Below are 23,648 nucleotides of genomic sequence, written 5' to 3' on the forward strand. Positions count from 1 at the left end.
TGTGCAGGGTAGGGAGTGGAGAAGGAAGGGCTATAGTAAACGAGGTGGGGGCAAACTGGTCAGACCACCGTTCTCCTCTGGGTTTGCAGAATGTGGGGTTAGGGGACGGGGAGCTGTCCGCTCTGCATCCTCTCCTCCCCTCCCCTCCCCTCCTCTCCCTCTTTCCCAAGGCAGGAAAGGGGCTGATCGCGAGCTGGGCCCAAGCTAAGGCTGGGACGGATTTGGTAGCGTACGGGTCAAGCCATCCCCAAGGCTGGGAGAGATGCATGCCTGTGGGGACTAGGGGCAAGGGACTGGTCTGGATTGCTCCGCCTCTCTCCGCGGGTGATGCATTGCCGGCAGAGTGCTCTGAGAGCAGCCACATCCGTGGGTGAGAAGCTGAGCCACCCGAGCCAAAGCCGGGGAGGGCGCAGGGGGGAGGAGGGAGAGAGGGAGAATAAGAGGGAGGCGGGAGAGCGAGTGCGCCCGCCCCCGCCCCCGCCCCCACCGCCCCTACGGGGCTACCTCGTTAAGCGGAGCCGAACCCAACCAAGCGTAGTAGAGGCGAGGAGAGAGGAGGAGAGGGGAGACAAGCTAAGCCTGAGCAAGGCTGCCCACCCTGGATCCCCAGCGGAGGGCTCGGGCCGTGCGCTCCCTAGGCTTGCCAGTTCCTGTGCCTGCCCCTGTCCCTGGCACAGTCTCCCATCCTGCCAACTTGTCTTCCCCCGCCGCCCATCTGCCCTCTCCACGCCTCCCGCCCTCCAGGCCCCCCTCCCCCCTTCCTCCTCTCCCCCCCCCTCCCCAGTGCCTCCTGAAAACCCAGCCCTCCCGGGGCGGCCTCGCAGTGCCAGGGACCCGGGGAGCCACCGCCGCCTGTGCGCTCCTCCGATCCTCTCTCGCCCAGCACCCAGGCTGCCGGTCCGCCCGCCCGTCCCACCGTCCGTCCGACAGTCCCACCATCAGTCCGTGCGCCCGGAGCCATGACCGCCGAGAAGGCGCTGCCCATTGGCAATGGCAAGGCAGCGGAGGAGGCGCGGGACCCCGAGGCCTCCAGTGCCAGCCTGGTGCCCAGCCGCGACAAGAAGGTCCACGAGCGGGGCCACTGGAACAACAAGGTGGAGTTTGTGCTGAGCGTGGCGGGCGAGATCATCGGGCTGGGCAACGTGTGGCGCTTCCCTTACCTGTGCTACAAGAACGGAGGAGGTGAGGGAGAGGCGCGCCGGCCAGGGGAGGAGGGTTCTGAGGCCCGGGGGCTGCGGAAAGGGAATGTGTCGGATGGGGGAGGGGAGAGGTGCCTGCCACTTGGCCCAGAAGGGACGGGACACTCACTCTAGGGAACTGTCTCCTGACTGGCCACTGTCCTACCTGAAAGCAATTTACCAGTGTGTGTGTGTGTGTGTGTGTGTGTGTGTGTGTGTGTGTGTGCCTGAGATGCAAAACTGAGAGGGAGACTTGAATGGCATTGCTTACAATTAGTATCTCCCCCCCCCACACACACACACACTCTTCAAGTTAGCTCCTATATTAGCTCCTTGAGGGCAGGGACTATGTCATTTGAGTGTTTGTCACCAGTGCCTTGGTACATCGTAGGCATTTAATAAAAGCTTGGGGTTTTGGATTGGACTATGATATGCACCTCAGAAACTCATCTTACTTTTGAGTATGAGAACACACACTTACACTTGAAGCCAAGACTTTTATTTTTTAAGCTGATTGAACAGAAAGAGACACACTTGTACTTTGGCAAAATTGCCACCTTGGCCTGCCTGTAAGTATTTGCTGAGATTTCAGGAACACATCTACCCAGATCCCAGATGTTGTTTGGCCATTTAAATACTGTTCGGTCTTCTACAATATTTAGAAAGAAAGAAGTGTACTTCATTGCTCCTCCCCTTAAAAAAAAAGTTGTTAATTCACTCTTGACTGAGGTAATTTCATATTACTGTGGTCAATTCCCATCCCATCACCACCCCAAGTAAAATCCCTATCTATGTGTGTGCCTGTGTAATAAAGTGCCTCATTGTACTTGAAAGCATTCTGAAGAGGGAAGAGAATTAGGAAAGTTTTAAGGTCTTTAAGAATTTGACTGTAGAAAGAAAACTGGCCCTGGAGTCTAATTCCCACCTCTGATTCTTACAACCTGTGTGACCCCAGGTAAGTCACTTAATCTCAGTGGACCTCAGTTTTGTCATCTGTAAAATGAAGGCCTTATAGAACCCAATTGACCAGGTTGTTGTGAAGATTAAAGATGACATTTGTAAAAAGACTTTGCAATCCCTGCGGTGATATGCGTATCTGCTGGTAGTGGTAGGAAGAGTAATATAGGCAATCTGGTGTCCTTGTATAACTAGTCAGGCAGTTAATAAGCATCTATTAAGTACCTACTGTGTGCCAGGCACTTGTTAAAGATTGGGGACCACAAAGAAAGTCAAAAGACACCCTAGAGGAGCTCACAGTCTAATGGAAAGACAACATGTAAACAACTATTTACAAACAAGCTATAAACAATCAATATAATCAACAGAGGGAAGGCACTAGAATTACAGAGAATTGGGAAAGTCTTCCTGTAGAAGAGGAAATCTTAGTTGGGACTTGAAGGAAGCTAGGGAACAGAGATGAGAAGGAAGAGTTTTGACAGCCAGTGAAAGTGGTTGGAGCCTAGAGATGGAGTGTCTTGTATAACAGAACCCTGGACTGAACACCCTAGGTGCATCCATGACCACTGGTAGCTGTATTAACTTGAACAACTTATTTGACTCCTCTGGCCTTGGCTGGATGGTTTATTTCTAAGCTCTCTTCTAACATGTTATGACTATGAATTGAGGGATGATTGACTTTTCTAGGCATGTTGCTGAACCTTCATTTCCTCAGACTGCTCACCTCATGATGGGGGTTGAAAGAGAAGGAATTTGAATTGGGGGAAGGTAGCAACAAGTGGCTCCATTTGTCCTGTTCCATTCCAACCCAACCTCCCCCCAAAAATTCTTCAAGGTCTCAGCAGCTGTAAGGGAAGTATCATGGGGGGGGGGAAATGGACCTTCTGCCACCCCTAGTGTTTTCCCTTGACCCCTGGGAAACCTGTACAGTTGATTCCAGGAATCCATAGCTAAGTGAATATTTCTTCTGTAGACATTAATAATATATGTATTGCTATTTTTCAAATGTTTGTAGATATTGTTTTGATGAATAAATGTAAATTCATTTAAAAGAATTACAGAATTCAAAGTAGCCTTCTGTTGTTCAGAATTTTCTTAATCCACAGATAGTAAATACAGAACTATTATCATACAAAGGTCCAACTTTAAAAAAAAAACCACTATAAAAAGATCCTGCTACTTGTTTCTGCCCTAGAGGATAGAAGGAATAGCTAGGGCATGAAGCCTATGCAGAAGACAATTTCCCTTCAATAGGGACAGGAGGGACCAGTTGACTATCTGTCTTTTTTACAAAGATCCTCACCACACACAGCAGTTACACTAACTGGATAGCCCAAGGAAGTGGTTAGGTGGGTACTGCTTTGAGGCAATTGTCCAAGTCTGCTCCTTCAGCTAGTCTCAGATTTCTCATTCATAAAATGATGGGGTTTGACTAGATACTGCTTTTTAAGGCCCCTTACCTTTGCTGTATAGCGCTGTGTGGATGGTGCAGTGAACTTTTTAGCTACTCTTGCAAACAGTCACCCACAGCAAAAGCAAAAGAAGACATTTAATTTGTTATTATTTAGTATCAGTGTACTACTTGGGAAATTCTCTGGGTCCATCTTTTTATTTAGCAATTATTTGCAAGGCTTTTTAAAAAATGGTTTGCATGGTGAAGAAATAGAGTCATCAAGAATCAGTAAATTCAATCCAGGAAAAAGGAGATAATTCACAATTAGAGTTGAGTTCAAATTTTGCCTCAGACACTAGCTGTGTGACTTTGGGACAGTAATTTACTCTCTATCTGCCTCAGTTTCCTCATTTGTAAAATGGAAATATCTATCTCACAAGGTTGTTGGAAGAATCAAACGAGATATTTATAAAGTGTTTTGCAAACCTTAAAGCACTATGTAATACTACTAATAATAATTATTATTGATTTGACTATTATTTCTATATATATTTCTATTTTCCCTAATTACACATTAAAACAATTTTAGCATTTTTTGAAAGTTTCGAGTTCCAAATTCTATTCCTCCCTCCATCCCCTGCCCTCACTCCTTGCTGAGACAATCAATGCTTGTTAACTATTTGACCGCTCTTCAGATCTTAATGAACTGCTACCTGTCAAGATGCTCATCTGATAGAATAGTCAATGGAAGTTGCCTCCACCACCACCGAAAACCAAAACAAACCAAAACAAAAAAGTGCATCTTGTTTGCATGATTTCTACAGGATTTCTACAAGCCCACCAGACTTTTTCCACCCACTTTTGTTATAGTGACACTGCTTAAAAAAAAAAAAACAACCCAACACACTCAAGGAGCTCTTTTTGCATATAGGCTGTTTTCCGTCTGCCTAAAGTCTATTTCTCAAGGCTCTTTCTGTGCCAGTGGAATGGTGAGAACAGAAGAGAAGGGCCACTTCTTGGTTTGAGCTGTTTTCTTTGGAGACTTGCATAAATAGAGTAAGTTGATCTGAATCTGCTCAGCACTGGTAATGAGGGGGCTTTAGCAGTGTTTGTATGAGAGCTAGGTCTGGGAAGCAAAACTGCTGTCCTGCCTTCTGCTGTGGGAAAGCCATTGCCAGTGCTCTTATTCTAGGTTCTGAGTTATCCAATTTGGTGTCACGTCAAAAGCCCCTCCTTATTACTTCCTAGTACTGGGTGTAATGAGTAGAAAGAAGATAGGAAGTCCTGAATTCATCTCCTGCTCCTCTCTCTCTCTCTCTCTCTCTCTCTCTCTCTCTCTCTCTCTCTCTCTCTCTCTCTCTCTCTCTCTGTCTCACACACACACACACACACACACACACACACACACACACACACACACACACACACAAGCTATAAAACTATGGGGAATCCCTTCACCTCTCACTGTCCCACACAGGTAGCTAAGACTCTAAGTAATAGATGCCTTGTCAATCTGAATGTGGCAGGGAGCTTCCAACAACAAAGACATCAAATAGCAGGACCAAAAGATAAATTTTAAAAACATTGTTTTGGAAACATAGTAGCAAAACAATTAACTCATCTGCATACAGATTTCCTGTATTCTGAGATAAGTTTTATAGCACTTTGCTAAGTGAAGGAAAAGGGAGTTAGTAATTAACCAATTAGAAAAATCTTCCTTTAATACTTTGGTGCTCACTGCCACAGCAGGTTTACAAATTCTAGCATAAAAAATGCAGAAGGAAAAGTTTCATTGAGAAAAGTCTGATGGTTCACTGTAGTGGAAAAAGCTCTGATAGAGATCCAGGAGACCTCAGCTCAGCCACCAGCACACTGACTCCAATAAGACATTTCACTACTTCTGTCTTATTTTCCTTGTCTGTAAAAGTAAGGTGTTGGATAAGATGATCTCTAAAGTCTCTTTTCTCTCTGTAACACTTTATGATTCTAGTTATTTTGATTCTAGTTATTTAAGCTGTTGTCCTCAAATCTTCCCGTGTGTGTGTACATACACACATACATATACATGCACATGCACATGTATGTATAGACATCTGTTTATGTATGTGTGTGTGTGTGTATATATATATGTATATATATATATATATATACATATATATATATACATATACTTTCATCTTGGATGGGATATTGGAAGGACCTTTTAAATATGTATTCTCTTGTTAATGGACAGGACAAAAAGGGTCTTATTAAAAGTTCAAGACGCATGGTTAGATTAGGTACCAAATGTCAGGTGGCATTTTGCTTTTAAAAAAATTACATAATGTTTATAATGTTGAACTAGCTCCAAAAAATGGAACAAAACAAAACAGAAACAAAACTTGTACTTTATTTTATTTTTGCTTAGCAAAGAGATGACATTTATCAAATGTATATATATATATATATATGTGTGTGTGTGTGTGTGTGTGTGTGTGTGTGTGTATATATATATATATATATACATGTAACTTTTAAACAAATTAACTCATTGGATCCCTTTAGTAAGTCAGTGTCATTCTTGCCTAATGTGAAATATTGAAATCGGTTTGACTACTGAAAGATTCAGATGTCAGGTTTACCTATTATAGCATAAACTGAGTGAAGAGGGTTCTTTTGTCGTGAAGGAATTACTGCCTGACCAGGCAGTGAGCAGATGGCTAGAACAATCATTTAATTGATAGGCATTTATTAAGCACCTATGCAGGTGAAGGTGATACAGAGATGAGAGGGAAGTAGTCCCTAAGCCCCAAAAGCTTACATTCTATCTAGCTATTAGGTACACCCATACTCACCAAACAGATGAAAGGAATGAGCAGAGGCATAAGGATCAGTGATTTCCTCACTAGTTCCATGAGATCCACAGAGTTTAAATGAACTCTCCAGGGTCCTATAGCTAGTTATTAAGTCACAGGTGGAATTGAACTTAGTTCTTCCTGTCTCTAAGACAGCATTTTCTCTACCACACCAAGAGGCTGCTTTCATAACCAGAGATTAAGCCCTGCTTTTTTAAAGTGACTTACTTCAGAACAATGACATTTGAAAGGAAGCCTTTATCTGACAGATAAGAATATATTCTGTTAGTGGATACACTTTCACGTTAGCAAGAGGACAGAGGGTGGTGATACGGATTGGAATTAATTTCATTCACCTTGGTTGTTTTAATTTATTCTATAGGTGGAATGATTCAAAGAATACGAGAGAGAGAGAGAGAGAGAGAGAGAGAGAGAGAGAGAGAGAGAGAGAGAGAGAGAGAACTGTTTCTTTTCTTTAAAGATTTATTGATACCTTTTTTCTTTAGCAACATACTCATTTCTCAACTAACCACACTCCCTTCTCCCTTAACCATTCCTTGTAACAAGGCAAAATAGTTGAGGAAAACTATTAACAAAACAACCACATCTGGCAGAATATGCAACATTCCACTCCTGTAGTACCTCCCATAGTCCCTGTCAATGGAATGTGTTTCAACATCTGTTCTCAAGAACCAAGATTGGTCATTGAAATTTATCTGAGTTGAGTCATCTTTTATTATTGTTTTCATTCACATTATTTTCATCATTGTATATATTATCTGTCTAGTTCTGTTTAATTCACACTATATCAGTTCATACAAGTCTTCCTATATTTTCTCTGAGTTCTTTAAATTTGTGGTTATAGTGATATAGTAGTCCATTACATTCATGCTCCAAATTTCTGCATCCATTCCTCCACTGATAGACAACCTTTTCGTTTATAGTTTTGTTTCATGAGGGGATGCATATCATACTGCCACAAAAAAGTGCTTCTACGGGTATTTTGGTACATATATTACCTTTTGTTCTCTCATTGACTTTTTTGGAAAATATGCCCAAGTAGGTGAGTCAAAGGATAAGAACAGTTTCATTGCTCTATTCCAAATCCACATAATCTTTTTTTTAACAAAGTTTTTTTTATTATTTGTTTGTTTTAAACATTCTTTTCTTTTTAAATTTTGAGTTCCAAATTCCTTCCCTTTCCCCCCCTCCCCTCTTATAGTCACTGAAACACCAAGCAATATGATATCAATTCTACATGTGAAGTCATGCAAAACATTTCTATATTAGCTATATTTCAAAAAAGCAAAAAAAAATAAAGAAGATGAGAAAAATTATACTTCAATTTACACTTAGAGTTCATCAGTTCTCTCTCTGGAGGTGAATGACATTTTTTCCTTAATGAGTCTTTTGAAATTGTCTTGGATCTTTGTATTGATTTTGTGTGAAATGTCTTGGATCATTGTATTGATCAGAGCAGTCAAGTCTTTCACAGTTGATCATCATCACAACATCACTGGTACTGTGCACAATTATCCCCTGGTTCTTCTCACTTCACTTTGCATTAGTTCATATAGGTCTTGCCATGTTTTCCTGAAACCATCCCTCTTGTCATTTCCAACAGCACAACAATACTCCTTTACAATCATATGCCATAATTTGTTCAGTCATTCCCCAATTGTTGAACATTCTCTTGATTTCCAACTCTTTGCCACCACAAAAAAAGAGCTGCTATAAATATTTTTATACATATAGGTCTTTTACCTTTTTCTTTGATCTCTTTGAGATACATACATAGTAGTGGTATTGCTGGATCAAAGGGAATGTACAGTTTTATAACCCTTTGGGCATAGTTCCAAATTCTTCTCCAGAATGGTTGGACCAGTTCACTGTTGCACCAACAGTTCATTAGTGTACCTATTTTTCCCTCATTCCTTTTAGCATTTGTTATTTCTGATAGTACCTTAGAGCTATTTTAATCAACAGTAACTTAGAACATCTTTTCATATGACTATAGATAGCTTCAATTTCTTTTTTTGAAAACTTATCATTTGATCATTTATCAATTAGGGAATGACTTATTTTTATAAATTTGACTCAATTCTATACTTGGTATATATTTGAGAAAAAGGTCTTTATCAGTGCAACTTGTAAAAAGTTTTGATATTACTTCATTGTATGGTACCTTTTAGCAAAATGTATTTGCCCTAATTATCCCTTTTAATTAGATCTATTTTTGTTTTTGGTTTGTCTGAGATCATTATTGCTACCACTGTTTTTTTAAAAAATTTCTGTTGAAGTATAATAGATTGTGCTCCAGCCCTTTATTTTAATTGTGTGTGTGTTTATATTTCAAGTGAGTTTCTTGCAAACAACATATGGGGTTTATAATCTGGTTTATAATCCATTCTGCTGTACTCTTCCATTTTATGGTTAAGTTCATCCCATTCACATTCACAGTTATGATTACTGTGTGTTTCCTTCCATCACATTTTCTTCTGTTTCTTCCTCTCTGTGTATGTCTTTTATCCTGTCCCTCCTCAAAAGTCTGTTTTACTTCTAACCATTGCCTCCCTTAATTTCTTTTTTATCATTCTCCTCCTTTCTCTTATCTCCTTCCCCTTCTATTTCACTATTGGGTAAATTACATTTCTTTACACAATTGTTTGTTTAGGTGTATTTTCCCCTCTTTGAACCAATTCTGATAAGAGTGAGATAGCATCGCCTTCTACCTCTCCCTATTTTCCCCCTCCACTATAAAAGCTCTTCCATGCACACTTCTTTTATGTGAGAAAATGTCCCCATTCTCCTTTTTCCCAGTGCATCCCTGTTTCTCATTCCTTCACTTTTTGGGGAGATAATTCCATCATAATCAACTCACATCCATGCTTTGTCTATGTGAACTCCTTTTAGCTGCCCTAATAATGATAAAGTTCTTAGGAGTTACATGTACAATTTTCCCATATAGGGATGTAAACAATTTAACTTTATTGAGGTTCTTATGATTACTCTTTTACGTTTACCTTTCTATGCTTCTCTTGAGTCTTGTGTTTGAATGTTCAGTTTTCTACTCAGTTCTGCTCTTTTCATTAGGAATGCTCAAAAGTCCTCCATTTCGTTAAATATCCATTCCCCCTCTCCCCAAAAAAGGATTATACTCAGTTTACCTGAGTACATTATTCTTTTTTTAAAATTAATTTATTTTAATTTAACAACAATCACTTCCATATGCTTTTGAGTTTAAAATTTTTCTCCTCCTTCTTCCCCACCACCCTCCCCAAGACAGCACACAATCTGATATAAACTATATATATATGTTCTTATTAAACATATTTTCAGATTAGTGATGTTGTAAGTAAAAATTAGAGCGAATAGGAGGAACCACCAGAAAGAGGAAAAAAAATAGCAAATAGTATGCTTCAATCTGCATTCAAATTATATAGTTCTTCCTTTGGATGTGGATGGCATTTTCCATCATGAGGTGTTTGGAGATGTTTTAGATCCTTGTATTGCTGGGAAGGGCTAAGTTTATCAATATTAGTCATCGCAACAACGTCCTCTTGGTACTGCTCACTTCTGAGTAGGTTATTCTTGATTATAATCCTATATCCTTTGCCTTCCAGAATATCATATTCCAAGTCCTTTGATCCTTTAGGATGGGAGCTGCTAAATCTCGCATAATCCTCCTGACTGAGGCCCCACAATATTTTAATTGTTTCTTTCTGGCTGCTTGGACTTTTTTCTCTTTGACCTGGGAGATTTGGAATTTGGAATAATATTCCTGGGAGTTTTCATATTGGGATCTCTTTTAGAAGGTGATCACTGGATACTTTCAATGTCTTTTCTCTCTGGATCTAAGATATAGGGACAATTTTCCTCAGTAATTTCTTTAAATATGATGTCTAGGTTCTTTCTTTGAGCTTGATCATGGCTTTCAAGTAGTCCAATAATCCTTTTTTTTTTTGGCTTTTTTTTTTTTGGTGAGGCAATTGGGCCCAGGGTCACACAGTTAGTTAAGTGTCAAGTGTTTGAGGCCAGATTTGAACCAAGGCCAGAGCTCTATCCACTGTGCCAACTAGCTGTCCCATAGTCAAATAATTCTTAAATGATCTCTCCTTGATCTATTTTCCAGGTTATCTGTTTTTCTGCTGAGATATTTAACATTTTCTTCTGTTTTTTTTTTTAATTTTTTGACTTTGTTTTTATTGTTTCTTGATTTCTCATGGAGTCATTAACTTCCACTTGCCTAATTCTAATTTTTAAGGAATTATTTTCTTCAGTGAAATTTTGTACTTCTTTTTCTATTTCACCAATTCTGTTTTTAAGGGGTTCTTTTCTTAGTAAATTTTTGTGCTTCTTTTACCATTAGGCCAGTTCTGTTTTTTAAGGTGTTCTTTTCTTCAGTATTTTTGTGCCTTTTTTTTGGGGGGGGGGGTGTATCTCTTTTTTTTAACCAAGCTGTTAATTCTCTTTTCATAACTTTCTTCTATCACTCTCATTTCTTTTCCTGACTTTTTTTTTCTCTACTATTCTTATCCTTCTTCAACTTTTTCAGGAATGCCTTGTTGGATTTGAATACTATTAACATTTTTCTTTGAGGCTTTGTTTGTAACTGTTTTCACATTGTTGTCTTCTTCTGAATTTGTGTCTCAGCCTTCCCTGCCACTGTAGTAGCTTTTTATGGTCAAATTACTAATTTTTTGTTGTTGTTGTTTGCTCATCTTTTCAGCCTATTTCTTGACTTTAAACTTTATGTTAAAGTTGGATTCTGCTCACCTGAGCATGGGAAGCCACTATCCCAAGCTTCAGGATTTTTTACTGCTGTTTTCAAAGCTAGTTCTGGAAGGGGGCTGCAAGTTTTTAGTGCTCGCCAGGAAGAGATATAGTAACTGCTACACTGGTTGGCATTCTGATCTTTACCCAGGAAGTGACCCTGGTTCCCTGTAGCTTCTTGGAATGTGACCAGGGCTCCTGCTCCCTTATGCAAGACCCCAATTCCTCCTCTGCACCTTGGAACTGCAACCCAGAACTTTGTATAGGCAATAGAGTTGCCAATCAGTGGCAGTTACATCAGTGCCAGCATAGGGTTCCCTGTAATCTCTGTGTTTGAACAGTTGTCCAACTCCCTTACTGTCTCCAGGCTGAGAGCTCCCAAAGCTGCTGCTGCTGTTGCGGAGAGATCCCTTGTTACTGCCATGTTTGTGAGCTCCAGACAGGCTTCCATCCTGGTGTCATAAAATTTTCCTGCTGGCCTCCTAAGTTTTCTTAGGAAAAAATGTCTCACCCTGGCCTTTTGTTGGTTCTGCCACTCCAAAATTTGATTCAAGCTGTTATTCAAGTTGTTTGGAGGAAAGTGTTGAAAAAGTTCATCTGGGTTGCCTCTAATCTTCTATCTTCCACATAATCACTTTTTTCCAGATGAATTAAAAGCCAGCTTTATTGCACCCTTTTAAAAATACTTTTCTCCTTATGGACTCTCCGTTGGAAAGATATTTAGTTATTTTATGTCTGATCAATGCCATAACACACAGCCCTCTGAAAGCCTTTTCTTATGGAAAAGACCATTTGTGGTTGGTTCACTTCCTGGGTAAAGGTGATCTTTTTAAAAGCAAGAACATATCTGAAGAGGGAAAGAAGAAAGACAGCTTTTCAGGAGTGAGTAAAGACCTACTGGTAGCTGAATTCACCACTGAAGTCTTCAAAATATGTGCAAGTATATTTCGAAGCTTAGAGAATGTTAAGTTTTGAAGCAGTTTTAGTAAACTGATTTCCTTTGGCTGTATTTTGTTGCAGGTGCTTTCCTGATTCCATATGTGGTGTTTTTTATATGCTGTGGAATACCTGTGTTTTTCTTGGAGACAGCCCTGGGACAGTTTACTAGTGAAGGAGGCATTACATGCTGGAGGAAAATTTGCCCTTTGTTTGAAGGTAAGTTTCAGGATCGATAATATATACGTCTACACATATATGTACATATGTGCACACATATGTACATGCATGCATGCATGGTTATGGCTTTGTACATGTATATGTGACTATACATATGTTATTGTGTATATTCATGTGTGTATGTTTTTTTTTTAATCTGGTACTATGATTTCATCAGGGTTGGGACCTTTTAGCATGGAAAGGCCATATGACTGGTCTTTCATTCCTACATGGATTCTACCAGTATAGTCAGTAATTATAATCTTAGGGAATTGCCAGGGACTGAGAAGTTGAATAACTTCCCTACGGACCTACAGCTAGAATGTATCAGAGGCAGCTTGCTTGTACATTCACTAGAGAGCTCACTTGGGATCTGGGTATATCCATATATTTCTCTATGTGTATATGTATGTAGTATATGTTTATCTATGCTCACGTGTAGCTACATGTGCGTGTGTACATATTGGATGTGTATCTGTAAGCACGTCTATGTTTTACCTATCATTTCTTGTCACTCAAGAATATTCCATCCCTCCCATTTACCATAATGTGTTTAGCTATTCCCAAGTCAGAGAATAAATGAATTATTTCTAGTCACTTTTGCTGTTATGAATAAGGCTACTGTTAGCACTTTAGTATAGATAGGTCTCTCTTTCCCTTTCCTGCTATTATACACCCTGATGACTGGGCAGGAGAAACAGATGGTGTGAGACATAGGGTTGAATGTTTCTTGACTCTAAAGAGATTCACAACTTTGCTTTCTTAGGGAAAAGAACACTATACTTAATGCCATCATAATAGTAGATGATGTTATCTTTTACATTTTTGTTTCCTGGTCCGCACCCCTTACCGCCATACCTAATGACCATCTTCATAGCCAAAGCTCAGTTCTGTCAATAGAGCCATTTCTTAGTACATCTAACCACAGCTTTTACCGTGTGTGCCTATTCCCTTCTGCTCTGTAGAGATGTCAGGCACATAGTAGGTGCTTAAAAATGTCTTGAATGAATTAATATTATATGTGTGTATGTATATATGTGTGTATTTTTGTGTGCATATGGCTGTGCTGTATGAGGTATGAGTAATATTAAAGCTACTTGTCCCCCCAGGAGAACTTAAGCTTTTTAAGAGTGGGAATTGTGCATAGTATCTTGGCTATAGTATTCACTTAATATGTTTTTGTTGAATTTAATTGAACAGAATTGAATTGAAATTAAATAAGTTGAATTGAATCAAAAGTGTGAAACTGAGAAGCCTGGCTGGGAGCTTTGAGAAGGGGGAAAGGACTGACTGATTGAGATCTGTTTCTCATATTCCCTCCTCAGGCATTGGCTATGCAACGCAAGTGATTGAGGCCCACTTAAATGTATACTACATCATCATTCTAGCCTGGGCTGTTTTCTACCTGTTCAATTGCTTCACCACAGAGCTACCCTGGGCCACCTGTGGGCATGAGTGGAATACAGGTAGGAGCCAGAAATCCTCTCTCAATGAGCCCAGGATAATTTCCTATTGGTGGCTGTGCTGGGATATGGTTCAAACTGGAAAGTATCCAGAAGGGTATAAAACAAGATGGTGGAAGTCCTTGAGTTCATATCATATAGAATGGGATATATTTAGCTTGAAGAAGATAAGATGAGGGGGAGAAGCACGATTTCTTTTTTAAAGTATTTAAAGGATTGTAACACAGAAGAGGAATGAGACTTGTTATGATTTGTCTCAGGGGGCAGCAATTAAAGCAACATGAGGGAGCTGTATTGGGGCAAATTTTGGTTTCACAGAAGGAAAAACTTTCCAATGATTAATGCTGTTAAAAATGGAAATTCTTGGGAAATTGTGGGCTCCACCTCACTTGAAATCTCTAAGCAATGACTGGTGAACACTTGTCTAGCATATCATAGGGTGGATTATTTTTCTAGCATAGGTTAGAATAGATGATGACTGAAGCTTATTCCAACGCTGGAATTTCCTAATACTGGATGAGGAAATACATTCTTAGATGTCCTGAAGGAGGCAGTGCTTAGGGAGAATCTAAAAAGAGGTCAAGGGAATCTAAGAGTCAGAGTTTGTTAGAGAGAACATGCCAGGGATTGGGGACAACCCATGAAAAAGCATAGGGAGGGGAAATGGCGCATTAATTGTAACATCAAGTTGACCAGTATCTAGTACATGGAGGAGAGTAATGTGTTAAATTATTTGAAAGGGTCCAGGTTGTAAAGAGCTTTAAATGCAAAATACAGCATTTTGTGTTTGATCCTTGAGGTAAAGGGAGCCCCTAAAACTTATTGAGAAGGGAGGTGACATGATCAGATCTGAGCTTTAGCAAAAATCACTTTGGCAGTAATGTGGAAGTTGGACTGCGGAGGGGAATGACTTGAGGCAAGGAGTGCAATTGGAAATCAATTGCAATAGTCCAGGCAAGAAGTGGAGAACCCTTCAATCACCCCAACATTGCACTTAGGGACTGGAAAGAAGGTGATACCATTGACAGTAACAGGGAAGTTTGGAAGAGGGGAGGGGTTTGAGTTCTGGTTTGAACACACTGAGTTTGGAATACTTATGTGACCTTCAGTACAAATGTCTAGGGGAGAGTTGGAAATACAGTCTTTCAGGAAGTCGACCATGGTTGGAAATAGATCTGGAAACTATTTGCATAGAGAAGACAACTGAATCCAGTCTCCCTGACTTCAGGGCAGCTAGGTGGTGCAGTAGATAAAATGCCAGGCTTAGAGTTAGGAAGTCTCAGCTTTGTGAGTTCAAATCTGGCCTCAGACACTAGGTGTGACTCTGGGGAAGTAACTTAACCTTGTTTGCCTCAGTTTCCTCATCTGTAAAATGAGCTGGAGAAGGAAATGACAGACCACTCCAGTATCTTTGCCAAAAGAACCCTAAAAGGGGTCACAAAGAGTTGGATGTGACTGAAAAGGACTGAACAGCTTCTTCCTAACTCCAGGCCCAACACTATATCTATCTAGGTACCAGACCAAAAACTTACTGCTTATATAAAAATGACACATCTATGTATTACGAATATGTTATTGGAGAAAATACACTTCCCTTAAGGACTTTAAAATGGTTCATTCCCACCCCATACCTTATATATAGTACAGCTGAGGATGGCGGAACGGAATTAATAGCTTCTGGAGGCGTGTTTCTTCAGTTCTAAGATCCTCTATTTTGACAGTTAGAAGACCTATGGAGAATTTATGGGAGAACATAGGCATGAGTCCCACAGGATTGGGCAGGAATGAATTGATTATGACCTATGGCATCGGAAGAAATAACCACATCAATGAGATCATAGGTCCGTTTGAGAGCATTTGAGGCTGCGTTCCATTTCTCAAACTGCTTGAAAAGTGTTGGACGTAATGAGAACTGAACATCACTCAAAAAAGAGAAATTGACCATCTTCGATAAGGGGAAAAAACCTTGTTACAGATATGGAAGTCATTCCCAAATCAGCTAGCAACAATCATGCAAATTGACCATTAGGTTGCTAGAAAGAAGGAAAGAGACAAGCATTTCTTAAGTACCAACTAGTTCAGGCACTGTGCTAAGCATTAGAACAGAGAAAAACTAGCTCTAAATTGAAAGAGAAGATTAAGATAAGAGACCACACAGGGAAGGCAGAAGTTTCACCTGGCTTATTTGAACAAGCTATTCAAAACAAACAATGGGAAATTCCCAAAGAAAAATAGATCAGCAGGTACCATCCCAATTTCCTCTGGAAGTTTACCTGAGGTAAAGCAATTACACAAAGGAGAGGCTGAAAGCAAGTTTGCAGACAGCTTGGTGCCAAATCTAATTTAAGTTGAGCTGTCCCAATGAAAATGCTGCCTGCTCTATTTGCAGTCTGAACATCTTAGTTTCCTACCTGCTGTGTAAAGCGTAAGTGGCGCTAAACGAGGCAGGCCAAGTGGAGCAGCTCCCCAAAGGTGGTTGCTATTGTGGTAGAAGATGTTTAGTGAAGAAATATCCCTACAGATGATGAGGCTTTACGGTGGCTTCTGATGGGAGATGACATTGTATTGATTGCATCAAGCCCAGGAACAGGAGAGAACTCCTGGGTAAGAACCCCAAAAACTCTAAAGCAAAGACTCAGCATTTTGTATGTCATGAATCCCCTGGGTAATCTGGTGAAGGAGCTAATGGATCGCTTCTTAGAGGAATGTTTTTAGAAGTGTGAAAGGAAATCCATAGGACTGCAAAAGAAACTGATTATATTGAAATAGGTACCAACTATTACCAAAAAAAATCATGTTCAAAGACTCCCAGGCTAAGAATCCTTAGTCTAAGGAGTTCATGCTAACAATCCACACAAGAAAAGTGGATGAAGGGGCAGCTAGGTGGCACAGTGGATAGAGCACAAGTCCTGGAGTCTGGGGGACCTGAGTTCAAATCCCACCTCAGACAGTTACTAGCTGTATTACCCTGGGTAAGTCACTTAATCCTGATTTCCTATGGTAAAAAAAAATGAAGATAGCAACTGCCCAATTGAAGTAGTCCATTGATTTGTATGTTTTCTGCAGACACTACAAATGGACAATGGAGCCAAATCCGGAATTTAACAGAAGAGAGAGGGCTGGATGACACTTGGGAAATTGTATAGCATTTTTAATGAAGCCAAAGTCCTTGCTCTCTTTGGAGGTACCATGGTGCAATCAAAATAGCAATGGGTTTGGAGTCAGAGGAGCTGAATTCAAATTCTGACCTGGCACTCCCTGTGCGACATTGAACAACTCACTAACTTGTCCAGGCATCAATTTCCTCATCTGTATAAGGTGGGGGGAGGGGGGAGTCTGGGCTAGATTACCTGTCCTGCTCTAAATCTACGACTCCACAATTCTATAATGAGATGATCTCTCCAATTTCTTCCAACAATAAGTCTTCAGTTCTATAATGTTGGCTGATGGATACTTGGTTCTCTGGACTTGGAGTGAAGAGATCTGAGTTTGTAACCTGGTTCTGCTACTGACTAGCTGTGTGTCCTTGGGAAAATCACCTAACCTCAATGAGCTTCAGTTTCCTCATCTACAAAATGCATCAATTGATTCAAGTTCCATTTTCTTCCCACTGTATTATGCAGCTCAGTGAATCCCAGTTCTAAGTAGCCCCATTGCTGGATGGGACAACCACTGCTTGGAGTCCACATGATTTCCTGGAGTGCATTGTCGTGGTTAATATTTTGTTGTTCATTCATTTCAGTCATGTACAACTCCTTGTGACCCCATTTGGGATTTTCTTGGCAAAGATACTGAAGTGGTTTGCTGTTTCCTTCCGCAGCTCATTTTACAGATGAGGAAACTAAGTCAAACAGGGTGAAGTGACTTGCCCAGGGTCACACAACTGGTAAATGCCTGAGGCCAGATTTGAATTTATGAAGATGAGCCTTCCAAGCCCAGTGCCTGATCCACCACACCACCTAGCTGCCCCCATAAATGCTATTTATTACTGTTATTATTGTTATTGATCTCATGTGCTACCTCCTACACAAGCTGTTCATCCAGTTTCCTTCTTGAACTTAAATGATTTGGCTTAATGTATATCTTGGATTTATTTACTTACTTGTGTGCATGCTTTACATGTAAGCTCCTTGAGGGCAGGGACTGTTTTATTTCTGTCTTATATCCCCAGTCTAGTGCCTAGAAATGAGTAGGAACTTACACAGATTACTGAATTAAATTGAGTTCAGATAAACAGAACCGCACAGTCTCCTTTGTAATCAGGTTGCTGAGAGTGAGGAGCCTGGTAAAATGGTCCCACTTTCTCCCTGACCCTCTTCCCCTGGCCCGGTGCATTCCCCTCATTGAAGCCCATACTCTTTACAGGATCACTGTTTGGTTTCCATTGCAGATCGCTGTGTGGAGTTCCAGAAGCTGAACATGAGTAACTGCAGCCAGGTGTCCCTCCAGAATGCCACCTCACCCGTCATGGAATTTTGGGAGTAAGTGTGACTGAGAACTCCCTTTCCCCTTTCACCCCAGGAATGTTTCCTCTCAGAGTGTTTTGAAAATCGGGGAGCCAGCTCATCTGGACTTATGGAACTCATAAGAGCCCCATTACCTCTGCTGGGCTTCAGGGCCAAATGCCCTTCTTTCTAGAGAAAATAACTCTGGTTTCCTGTTTATAGGGTTTTAACTGGAAGGCCAAGGTCTCAGATATTTGGTTTCTTCTCACTCATTGATAAGCAGTATCATTGGGCATTAAACTTAGAAGAGTTTAGTAAAATGTTGAGTATTTGTCTTTAAACAGGATATCTAAAACATGCTAATCAAGGAGCATATTTATCCTCTAAATCTATCCATAAATGGAAACCTAGATTCAGAGTGAGAAGACCTGGATTTGAATCTTGGCTCAGTGGTTCACTGTGACCTATCTGATAAATATAATGGTTGGGCTAGATGACTTTCAAGGTCCCTTCTGGCTCTAAAACCCTATCAGACTGAGGAGAGACATGATTACTGATTCCAAATACTTGAATTCCATGCAGAAGATGGCATAGACCAATCCAATCCAGTCAACTTATATCAAGTGTTTATTATGCACAGTAATAATGATATGAGTCAGCATTTATATATGGTTTAAAGTTTGTAAGGTGCTTTACATATGCAAACTCATTTGGTTCTCACAACAACCCTTTGTGGCAAGTTTTATTATTAGTCCCATTTTACAGATGTGGAAACTGAAGATCATAGAGGTTAAATGACTTGCCCAGTGTCACATAGCTAGTGACAGGATTTGAGGCAGGATTTGAACTTGGTTCTTGACTCCAATTCCAGTGCTCTATCTGCCATGCCACCTAGCTGCCTCTAACAAGGCACTGTGGTAGGGATGCAAAAGGATGCAAAGACAGAAACAAAGAATGGTCTTCATCCCTAATAAGTGTAGATTTTGGGGTTATGTTTTGATCTTATGGGAAGCTAAGTGATACAGTTGATAGAGTATTGAACATCAGGAAGGCATGAGTTCACATTCTGTCTTAGACATCTATCTAACCCTGGGCAAGTCACTTAACCTTTGTCTGCATCCATTTCCTCATCTGTAAAATGGGTGTAATAATAGTACCTACTCCCCAGACAACTAGTGAGTATAAAACAAAATAATAATTGTAAAGCATTTTTCAAATCTTATAGGTCTATAGAAATGTTAACTATTGTTTTTACTATTTCTTATTATTATCAACGTCATCATTATCTCAAAAGTTACGCAAGAACCAATGGGTGGTAATGTACAAAGAAGATAAGAAAAGATTTTTGTAACAAGAGCTGCCAGAGGGATAGTGGGTGCCTGTCAGTGAGGTATTCAAACAGAGGCAAGATAAACACCTTGTTAGGGCTACCTCACCCTACAAATCACTCCTAACTCTTTGTCTGGATGTCTCCTGTGTGCTTTTCATCTATTAGCTACCATTATGATTATTTATATATTTTTCTTGTCTTTTCTATGTAGGGAACTTTGCAACATAAATGTGAGCTATTATACACTCCTTGAAGACAGAGATTGTGTCTTATTTCTTCTTTATGTCCCCAGTTCCAAGCTCAGCGTAACCTAGGCCTTAATAAACATTTGAATTGAATGCAGTGCTATAGCAGAGATCCCGAGGCAGCAGAGTATAGTGTGATAGCTACTGAATTTAAAGTCAGAAGAACTGGGCTTAAATCATTGATCTGCCACTCCATGCCAGTGTGATTTTGGGCAATTCAATTAACCTGCCTGGGCATCAGATCCTTCATCTGTAAAATGAAATCGTTGTACCAGGATATTTCTCGATTACCTTTCAGCTCAAAGTCTCTGATCCTATGTTCCTCATTATTTGAAAGACTGAGTCTCTGAGGTCCCTTCTAATCATCAACATTGATTATCTTGTGAGCGCAGTTGACTGCTGGTTGATTGTGGGCAGGAAACTAGAATTTGGGTTTTTTCCCTATGCTTTCACTGCTGAACAGTGATAATAAATGAGTGATGTAGCATTTATTAAGCACTTTGTGTGTGCCATGCACTTTGCCAAACACTGAGGATGGCCCTTAAGGAGCTTACACTCTAATGGAAGAAGCCACCATATAAAGGAGAGTGGGGAGGGGTGGCGACATGTGCATGGTGGATGGTTTGGAAATGTCTGAGAAGTGATGTGGAAGACTGATTCCAGAAAAGGGCAAGGTTTCTTGGAACTCTGTGCCAGAGGCAGAGTCTGGGCTCCAATAGCAAGGGGGTGGAGAGGATGAGGACAGCCAAAATAAAGAAAGCATGGTTTGGAAATGGCCAGGAAACCGTGAAAGCTCATTTCTATAGCAGGTGATGGTTTACAAATGCTTTACACAGGTCCTCAGATCTCCGGGAGGTTGGCACTTCAGATACTATTGGTATTATCCCCATTTCACAGAGGAGGAAGTGGAACATAGGTGCATTTAATGACTTGTCCAGGGACATTTGGTTACTAAGTATTAGATCTGGGTTGTCAGCCTAGGTCTCCTGATTGTAAATCCAGTTGTCTTTTGGGCACATTCCTCTGCCCCTCAGCAAAGATGGGAGGTAGTAGAGAGTCCATTGAACCTGGAAAGAGAGGCCTGGATTCAAATCCAGCACTTTACTAGCTGTGTTACTGTGGGTAAGCCTCAGAGCCTCAGTTTTCTCATCTGCAACAAAGGAGATAGATAGTAATTCCCATTATACATACCCTGTTATAAAAATCAAATAAAATAATGTATAGAAAGTACTTTGCAAACTCCAAATTGTTATATAAACATCAGCTATTATCATTATTTTTATTATTTTTTCAAGACTAAGTTTCCCTATCTCATCCATGACGGAAGTACAGCAGGCACACTCCAACCTGATGCCAACAATGATAGTCACAGCTTTGACCTGTGTCATTAGCAGCCTGGTGGCCCTCCAGTGATAGGGGCTCACTATATTGGTGTCAGACCTAAGCGCAAAACACCTAATCAGCTTTAGCCCTATGGTAGTTCAGACTCCCAAACTCAAGGGATTTGCCAGCCTCTGCCTCCCTAGAAGCAGGGATTACAGAAATGGGACACCACGCCCAGCTCAGCTATTATTCTGGAAAATAGATTAACTTAAAACATAGGCTTCAAATAAAAATATAAAGATAGGTTATATGATACCATAAAAAACTATCAGTTTCACGAGGGCAGTGGCCATCTTTCCCCCAGTAGCTAGTATAGTGCTGTGTATACATTTGGTGCTAAATGTTTGCTGAATCTAATTGTGTTTGAGAGACATGGGGGAAAATTGCAAGAGAGAGAATAGGGTGACTTTCAAAAGTGAGGTAGAGATAAGGCATTAACCCTAGCTTATGCTTTCTAAACTAATGAAAGTGGAATATATTGAAAGGTAGTCATTGTATATATGTGCGTGTGTATATATCCCTGAGTAGGGAACAGTTTGCCAGATTAAGTATACACTACCATTAGCTTTAGCTCCATCCACAAATGGAGTGCTTATTAATATGCATTGAAAAGTAACACCAGGTAGCTAGGCCAAAGGAACCAGCAGGAGCATCCCCCAGAGTCTTACATGTCCTCTTGTCCAATCCATTTCCCAAGGCAGGAATTCCCTCAACAACATAGCAGCCAGGTCTTCTGCTCATCTTACCTTTAGCTTAAATACACTCAATGATGGAACATCCCCAACCTTACAAGGCCCCAGTTCTATTGTTGAGCAGCTCAACTTATTGCAAAGTCATATCTCACAGTCAGTCAATTGCTCAACCAATTAGCATTTATTTAGTGCCTCCTATGTGCCCGAAACTGTGCTATATCTCACTGGCGATATAGAGGCCAAGGTGAAATGATGCCCGCCCTCAAGGAGCTTGCGTTTTATGGGGAGAGACAACATATGCTTATATGAAAAAATATGTCCTGGGAGACTATGGGTGTGAAACACTACACATGTGGTCAGATGTTTTTAACTCAGTGGTTAGTTTTGCTGAACTTTCTCTTTCTTCTTTTTAATTTGTTTTTAATTTAATTTAATTTTTATTCTTTATTATAAGTATTGTTCTCTAGTAGAAGGATAGAGAGGGATATATTGGAAAATATAAATGATGTAAAAATAAGATAGTAAGAAAATTTATTTTAAAAATAAATAATAATTTAAAAAAAATAATTTTGTTGTTTACTTGTTCAGCCATGTCCAGCCCTTCATGACCCCATAGACTTGTCTATCCTCCACTAACTCTCAAAGTCTGCCCAAGCTCACGTTTGTTGCTTCCATTACCCTATCCATCTCATTCTTTGCCATCCTCTTTTCCTTTTGCCTTCAATCTTTCCCAACACCAGGGTCTTTTCCAAAGAGTCCTGTCTTCTCATTATATGGCCAAAGTATTTAAGCATCAGCTTTAGTATTTGAATTTCTAGTGAACAATGCAAATTTCTTTAAGTATTGACTGATTTGGTCTCCTTGCTGTCCAGGGATCTCTCAAGAGGCTTCTCCATCACCACAATTTGAAAGTATCAGTTCTGTGGCACTCAGCTTTCCTTATAGTCCAACTCTCAGAGCCATGCATCACTACTAGGAAAAAACCAGAGCTTTGACTTTATGGGCCTTTGCCAGCAAAATAATATCTCTGCTTTTTAGTATGCTGTCCAGATTTGTCATAGCTTTCCTTCCAAGGAGCAAGTGTCTTTTAATTTCATGGCTGCAGTCACCATCTGCAGTGATTTTTGAGCCCAAGAATATAAAATCTGATACTGCTTCCATTTCTTCTCCTTCTATTTGACAGGAAATGATGGGACCAGACACCAAGATTTTAGTTTTTTGATGTTAAGCTTCAAGCCCCCTTTCAACTCTCCTCTTACCCTCATCAGGAGGCTTCTCAATTCTTCTTCACTTTCTGCCATCAGAGTGGTATCATCTGTGTATCTGAGACTGTTGATATTTCTCTTGGCTTCTGGCTTTTGATTCGTCCAGCCTGGCATTTCATATGTTGGACTCTGCATATAAGTTAAATAAATAGGTTGACAATATATAGCCCTGTTGTACTTCTTTTCCAATCTTAAACCAATAAGTTGTTATTGCAACTATTTGGTAATCTGAATACTCTTTGTCATTGTCCTTATTTATGATTGGAATGTAAGCTGGTTTTTTCCAATCCAGTGGTTACTGTTGAGTTTTGCAAATTTGCTGTCATATTAAGCGCAGCATTTTAATGGCATCATCTTTTAGGATTTTAAAGATCTCACCCGGAATTCTGTCATCTCCACTAGCTTTATTGTTAACTGTGCTTCCTAAGGCCCCACTTGACCTCATTCTCCTAAATGTTTGGCCTTAAATCAGTAACCATACCATCATGGTTATCTGTGATGTTAAGATCTTTCTTGTATAGTTCTTCTGTATATT

The 23,648-nt window shown here is 40.3% G+C and overlaps 1 protein-coding gene across 1 annotated transcript in view; it reads left to right on the forward strand.

Moving 5' to 3' along the window:
* Positions 1 to 781: 781 nt before the first annotated feature.
* SLC6A11 (solute carrier family 6 member 11) overlaps positions 782 to 23,648 on the forward strand; it is a 174,527-nt gene continuing 151,660 nt past the window's right edge. The window contains exons 1-4 of the mRNA XM_020981036.2: positions 782 to 1,182; positions 12,156 to 12,290; positions 13,616 to 13,756; positions 18,144 to 18,234. Of these exons, the coding sequence (XP_020836695.1) occupies positions 960 to 1,182; positions 12,156 to 12,290; positions 13,616 to 13,756; positions 18,144 to 18,234 (590 nt within the window). The 5' untranslated portion in view covers positions 782 to 959. The remainder of the gene's footprint in view (positions 1,183 to 12,155; positions 12,291 to 13,615; positions 13,757 to 18,143; positions 18,235 to 23,648) is intronic.

Source organism: Phascolarctos cinereus, unplaced genomic scaffold, assembly GCF_003287225.1.
Source record: "Phascolarctos cinereus isolate Bilbo 61053 unplaced genomic scaffold, phaCin_HiC Scaffold_4;HRSCAF=312, whole genome shotgun sequence".
Lineage (NCBI taxonomy): Eukaryota > Metazoa > Chordata > Mammalia > Diprotodontia > Phascolarctidae > Phascolarctos > Phascolarctos cinereus.